The 10,642-nt window shown below is 43.0% G+C and overlaps 1 protein-coding gene across 1 annotated transcript; it reads left to right on the top strand.

The window, feature by feature from the left end:
* Nucleotides 1–7,882: 7,882 nt before the first annotated feature.
* Nucleotides 7,883–10,247, top strand: LOC123426435 (NADH dehydrogenase [ubiquinone] 1 alpha subcomplex subunit 2). Its single transcript, XM_045110275.1, has 3 exons — nt 7,883–8,100; nt 8,197–8,303; nt 9,980–10,247. The coding sequence occupies exons 1-3, from the start codon at nt 8,015–8,017 to the stop codon at nt 10,072–10,074; spliced, it is 288 nt and encodes a 95-aa protein (XP_044966210.1). The 5' UTR covers nt 7,883–8,014; the 3' UTR covers nt 10,075–10,247.
* The last annotated feature ends 395 nt before the right edge of the window (nt 10,248–10,642 follow it).

The following is a 10,642-nucleotide window of genomic DNA, read 5'->3' as shown; positions in this document are numbered from 1 at the left end:
TTATGCCTTAAGGGACTTCCTAGGAAAATATGCACATGATTTCCCCCGTGGCCTTGGAGCCTTGCGTTGGTGTTCCCTCAAAGCGGAAAGGGTGATGTAGCACAGCGGTGGTAAGTATTTCCCTTAGTTTGAGAACCAAGGTATCGATCCAGTGGAGGAGTATCACAAGATCATGCACAAACATAAAAAAGTTTGCTCCCAACGCTATGAAGGGGTTGTCAATCCCTTATAGATTGTTCGCCAAGTGAGAACTGAAAGCAACAAAGTAACAAAGCAAAGTAAAAGCAAAAGTGGAAACGATAGATGTGAATAGACCCGGGGCCCGTAGTGTTTACTAGTGGCTTCTCTCATGAAAGCAAGTAGACGGTGGGTGAACAAATTACTGTCGAGCAATTGATAGAACCGCGCAAAGTCGTGACGTTATCTATGGCAATGATTATATCTATAGGCATCACGTCCAAAACAAGTAGACCGATACTGTCTGCATCTACTACTCTTACTCCACACGTCGACCGCTATCCAGCATGCATCTAGTGTATTAAGTCCAAAAGAACAGAGTAACGCCTTAAGCAAGATGACATGATGTAGATGCACAATCTCATATCAACGACATAGCCCATCTTGTTATCCTTGATGGCAACTACTTAATGTGTGCCTTGCTGCCCCTACTGTCACTAGGAAAGGTCACCACATGGTAAGAACCCAAAACCAAGCACTTCTCCCATTGCAAGAATCATAGATCTAGTTGGCCAAACAAAACCCAAGACTCGGAGAGACTTACAAGGATATCAAATCATGCATATAAGAAATCAGCAAAGACTCAAATATATATCATAGATAATCTGATCACAAATCCACAGTTCATCGGATCTCGACAAACACACCGCCAAAGAAGATTACATCGGATAGATCTCCATGAAGATCATGGAGAACTTTGTATTGAAGATCCAAGAGAGAGAGAAGAAGCCATCTAGCTACTAAATATGGACCCGTAGGTCTGAAGTGAACTACTCACGAGTCATTGGAGGGGTGATGATGATGAAGAAGAAGCCCTCCAACTCAAAAGTCCCCTCCGGCAGGGCGCCGGGAAGGGTCTCTAGATGAGATGTCGCGGAAACGGAAGCTTGCGGCGGTGGAAAAGTATTTTCGAGGCTCCCCTGATTTTTTGTTGTATTTTAGGGAATATATAGACCAAAGATCTAGGTCAGGGGGCGCTCAGGGAGGCCACAAGCCCTGCCACCACCGCCTCCCCCTGGTAGCGGAGTGGGGGCTTGTGGGCTCCCTGGAGCCCTCCTGGCTTGGCCCACAGGCCCCCTGATCTTCTCCCGTTCGGGAAAAAATCATTTCGGGGATTTTATTCCGTTTGGACTCCGTTCCAAAATCAGATCTAAAAAGAGCTAAAAACACAGAAAAAACAGGAACTGACACTTGGCACTAAATTAATAAGTTGGTCCCAAAAAAGATATAAAAGGTACATAAAACATCCAAAGATGACAAGATAACAACATGAAACCATAAAAAATTATAGACACGTTTGAGACGTATCAGTAACCATAGACCTTCTCATGTGTGATGCCTTTGCAGTAGCTTCTTGCTCAGGCTTGTAGAGCTTTTGAATGGCTTTTGCCACATATCTTGTTTGGCTCATTTGGGTGGTTGTAGGTACTTAGAATGTTGTAGACAAACTGCTATGATGTTGTTTAGGACATATTGCATGTTTTGGTAGTTTTGAAGCTTGTGTGAGTATTGTTGGTGGTGTGGTGAGTTTCTTTGCACCACCCCACTTACATTTGTTTATTTGATCATGTGGCAACCTGGGAATACCAAAAGAGTGCCATAGGAGTGTGCTTGTGGTGGAATTGAACCGTAGGACTCCATATCTTGTTTCGTAGTTTCCGGTTGATCCGTAGCTCTGTTCTCAACGTTCTTTATATGTTTTTGCATCATTTTCTCGTGATGCACCTGTTCATGCCATCTTCATTCATGTCAAGATAGCTTAGTGTGAAGTTCTATCCAGAAGTTTATCTTCTCTTCTCATGCATATGCAAGTGACTAGAATAGTGATGCATGCTTCATTCTCATCTCATGCATAATGTTGTTTGTTGCATCATGTTGTGTTGGTGTTCATTGGCTGTTATTTTTTATCTTGGGTAGCACCGGGATCGGAGAGTGAGTGCGTGGATTTTGGAGAGTACGTGTTGGACGATCAAGAGCAGTTCCAAGCTGAAGACATCACAGACAAGATGGCCATGACATTGATACCGTATCTAGCTTTGTTATGCTTAGAATCACGTTTCCTTCGATATACGCTCGCTGCCTACCACTTGATAAAATGCCTCCTGTTAATGCCATGAAACCCAAACACCTTCCCCTCCTAGCTAATGTTGTTTGGCTAAGTAGGCTTGCTCAGCTTCTAATGATAGATTTGCTAGTTGCAGGTGCCAACTGTCTCATGTGATAACATGAGTATTTTGATATCATTATGATTAAACTGCTATTTGATTAATGCACCTATATACTTGGTAAATGACGGAAGGCCTAGCCTTTTGCCGGGTGATTTGTTCCGCTATTGCCGCCTTAGTTTCGGCTACCGGTGTTTGATTCCATAACTGATCGCTCCTAACACATTCGGGGTTGTTATGGGGACCCCCTTGATAAATCATGTAGTGTTAAGGCTCGTTTGGCAGGGCCCAACATTGGTTTTAATTTGCTAATCACCTAATAATAATCTGCATAGGGAATAGCTACCACGAGGAATTAATCAACAAACCTGGGCCAGTGCTCCTCATGAGTGTTGGTCCACCCTATCAACCACCGGTGGCTACCAGGGGCAACTCTGTGTTTGGCCTACCGGGAGTTTGGACAATCCGTCGTGTCCTGAGAACGAGATACACGGCTCCTATCGGGTTCGTCGACACGTCGGGAGGTCTTGCCAGATTTGTCTTACCTTAGCGATATATCTTGCGTATAGGAATCCCGGTGAAACTTTGGGTCTCCTCAAAGTTGAGGTTTTCCTTTAAGGAATCCGACGAGATCACGAGATTCGTGATAGAGGATTACTTTGCGGCCCGTGGCAGTTTGTGATGGACTAGTTGGAGCACCCCTGCAGGGTTTAATCTATCGGAAAGCCGTGTCCGCGGTTATGTGGCAACATGGATAATTTGTTAACATCCGGTTATAGATAACTTGAATTAACTCTAATAAAACTGCCAACTGTGTGCGTAACCGTGATTATCTCCTTTGAAGACCTCTCTTCGATCAAGAACACGATGGGGTTATGTTTGACGTAAGTAGGTGTTCAGGATTACTTAGTGATCACCTAGTCTTTGACCGCTCGCGTAGACCACCATATCTATAACTCTGATCTTCGTAAGTTAGCCACCATATCTGCTTAGGATGCTGCAACCTAAACACTGATCCTTCCTCACCTAATAACTTGACTAGTTTCGGTACCAAGGTCATCCGGTTGCTGAGTCCCCGTGGCTCACAGTTGACTACAACACCCCAACATGTACAGGTACGCCCGACGCAGGAGATCCAGATGGCACGCAGCTGGCGTTGCAGTATGATGAGGAGAACGACCGTTTGTACGTGAACTATCCGGAGGACTGAGGCCGTGGTCGTGATCGTGGGCCAGCATGCGGGATATCATAGTCTTTTCCTTGTTTCATGTAGTCCGTAGCGGGACTAACTTGTCTGAATAATTGTGTGGATGTAAACCTTATATTATCTATGTGAGATGGCAAATGTATGCCCTATTTGTCAATCTTCGTTTATGTATTCGCTATGATTATCTCGCTTGCGAAACGCTTAGATGCGCCTCTTTCCCTTTTGGGGCATCGCCCCCAAAATAGGAAAGGGCCGCATCTTAGTCGTTACAAGTACAATAGTCCTATGACTCAATGAAGAGAAAAGGAACAACGAAATAAATGCTACGTTTTCACTTCGTCTTCAACTTCTCGGTTGCAGTCAATTTCTTTATACAGACACCGAACCAATTGCTTTGCGATAAAAACTTTTGGGAGTCACTCTCAACAAACATAATCTTTGATGATAGTCCTCGTTGCTATACAAGAGATTATCTTTGGAGTTTGTACCAAACTCCACATGACTCTAGGGACGTGTTACTATGTGTGAAGTAGAAAACACATCAGTCCCTCACTATTTATGACAAGAATCTCCAAAATATAAGGAGGAAAATTGTTGCTCCAACAAAACATATATGCAACATGCCTCTCAATGTATTAAGATTAATGAAAAGCAGAGTGACACAATAAGCAAGATGACATGATATAGACGGAAAGAAGCCTAGCAATAAGATCAATCTTTGTCATTTTATCCTTAATAGCAACAACACATCATGTGCCTTCTCCCCATTATGTCACTTGGATACAGATCACTGGGAGGTTGAACGCACTACTATGCACCACTCCCTCTGAAGAATTACTCATCTATCTTGGCCAAAGAAGACAAATAACTTGGAAATCATGCATAGCTACTCAATCATACAACAAAGAAACTTCAAAAGATTCTATTATATTTAATGAACAATTTGATCACAAGTCCATAATTCATCGTATCCCAACAAACACACCACAATAATTACATCGGATTGATCTCAAAGGAGATCATTATATTGAATATCCAAAAGAGAGATAGAGAAGAAGTCATCTAGCTACTACTATGTACTTGTAGGCTGTGGAAAAACTACTCATATCATCATGGTGGCAACAAGGTTGATGAAGAGGCCTCTCGTGGTGACTTCCCCTCCAACAGAGCACCGGAACATGGCTCTAGATGGAACCGCTCTGGAACAAAGGCTTGAGGCGGCGATAAAATTCTCTCGTCCATTCCCTCTCATGGTTTCAGGGATTATGAAATTTATTGGCGAAGAAATTAGGTCAAGTGAAGTAGTCAGGGGCCCACAAGCCCAGGTGGCGCGACCACCCCTTGCCGCATGACCTGACCTCATGGCTGGTTGGTGGGTCCTCTTGTGGTCTCCTAAGCTTTTAGGGTCCTTCATACCGTAGAAAAAATCATCAAAAAATTGGCATCACATTTGACCTTCCTAGATATGGTTTTTCTGCGAAATCAAAATCAAGAACTGACACTGGGCATTAAATTAATAAGTTAGTCCAGAAAAATAATATAAAAGCATATAAAAGTGATAATATAATATCATTAAACAATAAAAAATATAGATACATTTGTGACGTATCACATCTCCACGAGTTGTAACACTAGTGGGAGTCGGTTTCCAACATTGTGGCGTGGCGGTTCCAGCATCTTCGGGGAACAGTTCCAACATTCGTCGGGCATTAGGTCCAACACGTCGGACACCCGCGTTAGCAGTAGTGCGGGTGGTTGCAGCTTCGCCACTAACCAGATGCAACTACCGTGGTAGTCGGGTGTAGATCCCGTCATGGTAATCACCATAGATCGTCCCAACATCCTCAGATGTCGCTCACAACTCTATCAGAGCACGGTTGTAGCATCGCCTGGTGTGGTTGTTCCATCCCTACTACCCCGACACCACCACAACTCGGGGTCGTCATGGTCGTAACAACCGACATGGACGTGCCTGGCCGGTTAGCATCACGTCTTGTCGGTTTCAGCATCACACCTTGTTGGTTCCAGCATGTGACCGCGATCGCAACACCGTGTCTGACCGATTCCATCATCACGAATATTCGGTTCCAACACATCGCCTTGATGGCATGTGGCTGCAACACCGCACATGATGGATCTACAACTGTCGTCCAGGAGCACCATGACTGTAGTGCCATCGGGGCAGGGAGGAGGAGTGTGTGAGGGGGGGGGGGCAACGACATGGTGCATGGGAGAAAGAAAGGAGAGGAGGTCATGGTTGCACCCTCATCTCTCTATCTCTCTTGTAACACCGGGGGATTTGAGAAGTATGATCTCATCCATGGCGAACAAATGGAGAGGAGGTAGTAAGAGAGACATAGTCGGACTAAAGAGACGAATATGGAAGAGGAAAAAAATGAGTGGCTGAGATTTGAGAGTGATCGCGAACTAGCACGTGGTTGGATGGTTATTAGGACACTCGTATCCTCAAACCACTAGGGTTCAAATCATGATGCTTGCATTATTCCTGAATTTATTATAGGATTTCCGACTATGCACCTTTAGTGAAAGAAGACGTTTTCGTCGACTATGAGACGCGTGGTGACTTCGTCAATGTCAAGATGATATGTTGATACACTCTCTTAAAAATGCACATAGAAATAGAGACTGCATGTGTTTATAGAAATGAGTTTATGCGTATATACATGAGTGTGTATGTATGGTGTTTATAAAAGAAACTTGAGAGTGATCGACTTTGCTTGGGGGCCATCCATTTAGACGTGTGGACATGTGATGGCAAAAGAGCATGGAGAAAATCTATATTGCAGCGTGTGCACCGTCGCGTTCAAGTGCGGTGGGTTGCGATCGCGCTCGGACCCCCAGGGGCCGTTATCCGTCATGTTACATGGAAAAGTTGCATGTGCATATGTCGGGAAATTAGTGCTACATTGGAGTTTTGATGTAAGCTATAGTGACGTGATGTTACACTAGCCTCTTTTTTGTATATTGACGTGATGTTACACCGGCATTTTGCTGTGTGCAACAGTGACGTGAAGTGATGCTATCTGACACACCCATTGCTTATCGCGGTGTTTTTTTCAACTAGTACGTCCTGCTCTTTCTCTCTCACACACACACATCTGAAATGAGTTAAGTTTAATTACCAGGTTTCATTAGTGATTAGTTACCTACTAGTATATGGCAACTAAGCATGTTTTATTCTGGCAACACTGTAAAATTTAAACATGTTTAAACCTGCAATTAAGTACTTGTAATTTGCCAAAACTTGACAGCTAAGCTGTATTTTTGGGCACCTAGGTTTGAAAACATGCAACCAAGTACACATAATCTGAGAGTTAAGTGTTTTCCAAATTTTGACAACTAAGTAGTTGTGTAATTTCTCTAAGAATGTTTGAATATGACAACTAAAACACTTTGTAATATGACAACTAGGTATTTGTAAATTTGACATCTAATTTTAAAAAACAGGTAACTAAGTACCTACAATCTCACAGCTAGTGTTTTCCAAATTTTGCCAACTAAGTAGTTGTGTAATTTTCTAAATATGTTTGAATATGACAACTAATCACTTTGTAATATGACAACTAAGTACATGTAAATTTGACATCTATTTTTGTAAGAACAGGAAACTAAGTACCTACAATCTGACAATTAAGATGTTTAAATTTTGGTAATTAAGTAGTTCGTAATTTTGGGAATTGACAATTTAAACTTGACTACTTGTAATGTAGTAAGTAAGAAGTTTAAACCTGACAACCAAGAACAACTTATCAGTTTAGGGTCAAGGAGAAAAAATAGTGATATTTAACAGTTGCATGCAACGTTCAAGGATGGATTTGAGGACCCTATTCCTTTGTATTGCAGCACAGGACACTAGTTTTCTGTCGGTCCCGTGACTTTTGGAGTATGCATGCGCAGCACAGGACACTAGTTTACTGTCGGTCCCGTGACTTTTGGAGTATGCATGCCTGCCTTGCACCTCTGCGATAGTCTGCCACTGCATGCAACTTTTTTTTGTATTTTATGAGCTCGCAGCGAGACACGCTATCGTAAGTGATTATTCATTAGTAGCGGCCGCACGACAAGACGATGATGCGGCGCGGCTATGTAGTCAAATCCAAGAGCATGATGGCGCTTCGTGTCCGTGAGGCGACCGGCGCAGTTTTGAGCCGGGTCACTCGTAGGAAATCGTTTTATCTTTTTCTCCGGGGAAATATACTTTTGTGGAGCGGAACCCTAATCTGACGGCCATACACCGTTTTCCGCATCGGACGGCGTGGATGTGAATCCAACCCAACGAGACAGCTGCAGCTGGGCTTCCCCAGCAGAGGAAGATACAACTCGGGCAGCGAAGGGGTTCGAGAACAGAATAGAAGAGAATCCAAGGAAGAAGGAACCGGCGGCGATGGCGTGGCGGGCGAGCCTATCCCGGAACGTGAAGGAGATCCGTTTCCTCTTCTGCCAGTCCTCGCCTGCTAGCGGCCCCGCCCGGTAGCACCCACGCACCTGCTTCTCTTCCCCCATTTCTCTCTCTGCAATCGATTCGTCCCTCATGTCGTGGTGTTGGATTTGTGATCTGATTCGCAGGGAGTTCGTGAAGAAGAACTATGGTGACATCAAGACCCGCAACCCCACCCTCCCCGTCCTCATCCGCGAGTGCTCCGGCGTCGAGCCTCAGCTCTGGGCGCGCTACGGTAAGCAGCCCTCGATCCCATCTTTGCCAGGAACGCGAGATCTTGCTCTTGCCATGGTTACCCGGAGGGTCTGACCCGGTCTATCGATCATCGGAACCCTTGCATCTTTCAAGTGTGAAATGTTTCGATTGGAACTACCGGATCTTGTTATCTTGCGAGATATTGCAAGCGGGGACTTGGGACCTGTCCAGATATCCATGCGAGGTTGTACGGTTCCACAGAGATCTCTATCGTTCATCTCGAAAATTTTGAGCACGTGAGATGGGAGGAATTTTCATCTTTATGCGTCGGTGTGGAAAAGAATTTTGATGTTGCCCAAATGCTGCCCTCACCACTTGTATCACGCAGCATAGTGCATCCATTTCCTTTGGTTTTCTCTTGCTCTGTCATTCTTTGCTATAGGTAAACTATAGTGCATTAAGATGATTTAGTATCAGAAGTATATTACAATTGAACAATCATGTTGCGTGAATGCGGTTGTCAAATTAAGTCTTTCCAACATCTGTTTCTACGAGACGAGACTTAATTGTTTAAGTCTCGTCCCGGGGAAACAGAAGTTGGTAAGACTTGTGTGTGGTTGAATGCAATAGCTTGACGAAATTGCTTCGTGCCCCCTAAAAAAGTTCTAGGAAACAAACCAGGAAAGAGTTTGGTCCAATGCCAAACTTTCTAATACAAGGTAGGATATCCTTAATAAGCATTTTCTTGCAGCCTTCGACCACTAAGTTCTTCTTGTCATAACTCTTCTATGTTGCTAACTTACTATCATGCAATTATCCAAAGTAAAATGTATATGACTGCATTATCCTTATAGAAGTAGGGCCTTATTATGTCAATCAGGTTTTATCTCACAGACCCGCAAACATATAACTCTAATATATTTATGCCGATAAGCAATATTGTGAAGAAAATAGATTCATTTTGGAAAAATGATTGGCCCATTTCAATTTGTAAATACCCTGGGAACTATGTTAACTGATGCATATTATGATTTTTGGTGTTAGCTGCTGCGTGTGGTACCGTTTTTTGTTTCACTCAAGATCAATGACTCTGTGCAAACTCTGGCCTATCTGAAGCTACCACAACTCCTGATCTAGGTCAATCGACTGGGATTGGGATTTGGAACTCATTATAGCGAATCCAGTAATTATTTTATGTAGTTTTTCCTGGGCTCTGACTCAGCTCTCTTTCTTCTTCAAGTGTGTCTGGAATGTTGATGCCTACGGGCTTCCTGGTAGCTGAGAAAGGAAGCACGGATTAAGATCATGTAACGGGCCTTCAAATCCTGCACACAATGCTCCAAATGGATATGTGCTAATTAAAGAACTAAATAATAAATGAAGAAAAGGCTATGCAATTGTTTACTCAGTTGCGGCACTTGTGTCTTGCACTGTCAATTTAGAGATAGGTCATGTACTGAAGGAAGCAGACAACCCATACTAACTGAGAAAAAGTGATAAACTATTACGGTTTTGCAAACACAGGGCTAGGCATGTTATGATTAACAAAGAACTGAATATGGATTACCAAATATTTCGTTCCTTCACATTTGATGCTTAATTTTGGCTTGAAATTTCCATATACGCCCTTTCTTTTGTTTCATGCATATAATACTGGATTAATGAATCGAAGCTAATGTATTCGGTGTGTCATATAACTGTGTGTCTACTGGTCAGATATGGGTGTGGAGAGGTGCGTTCGCTTGGATGGCTTGACAGAAGCCCAGATTGACAAGAAGTTGGAGGAGCTAGCCAAGGCAGGAGTTGCTTAAAGCAAAAGATTGTCTGGCTAGCCAAGTTTTCTTGCATTAAGTCTTCACAAATAAGAGAAAAAGTTAACATGGGATGTTACGTTGTCTTGATTTCAGTACCATGACTGTACTCAAGTGTTGAATTTGTACAACTGATTACTGAGAAGGTAACTATTTTTCCTATCGTTCTTCAAGGACTGTTTTCACCAGAAAAGTTATATTTCTAAAACCATACTGGTCATACTTCGTATGTTACAAATGGGGTTGGGTTTGTTCTTGATGGTTTTGCATCGATGTCGATCTTGCCCTCACCTGTAGTTCAAACTGTTTTGGATCTTTTCTGAAAACTTCCACGTGTGATTTTCATGAAATTTGCTTCTCCGCCTGTAGCTAAACTCTCTATGTTTTGTATACTATCTGCAACAACATGAACCAAAGCTTGAAAGTATGTTTGCATGTATAATCATGAACCTGTTGAATCGTCTGCCATGATTATGTTGCTTATGTCAGGACATATATCATTGTGATGTCCAAATGGTATGGAAAACAAATGTCGACGATAACCAAATATTGTATAACTATGATGAAC

This window comes from Hordeum vulgare, chromosome 2H (genome assembly GCF_904849725.1).
Source record: "Hordeum vulgare subsp. vulgare chromosome 2H, MorexV3_pseudomolecules_assembly, whole genome shotgun sequence".
NCBI lineage: Eukaryota > Viridiplantae > Streptophyta > Magnoliopsida > Poales > Poaceae > Hordeum > Hordeum vulgare.
This window is presented reverse-complemented; position numbering and strand designations above follow the sequence as displayed.

Coding starts and splice junctions, on each gene's coding strand:
- LOC123426435 (XM_045110275.1), top strand. CDS start 8,015: ATGGCGTGGCGGGCGAGCCTATCCCGGAACGTGAAGGAGATCCGTTTC. Junction 8,101..8,196: donor CCTGCTAGCGGCCCCGCCCG/GTAGCACCCACG, acceptor TCTGATTCGCAG/GGAGTTCGTGAAGAAGAACT. Junction 8,304..9,979: donor TCAGCTCTGGGCGCGCTACG/GTAAGCAGCCCT, acceptor TCTACTGGTCAG/ATATGGGTGTGGAGAGGTGC.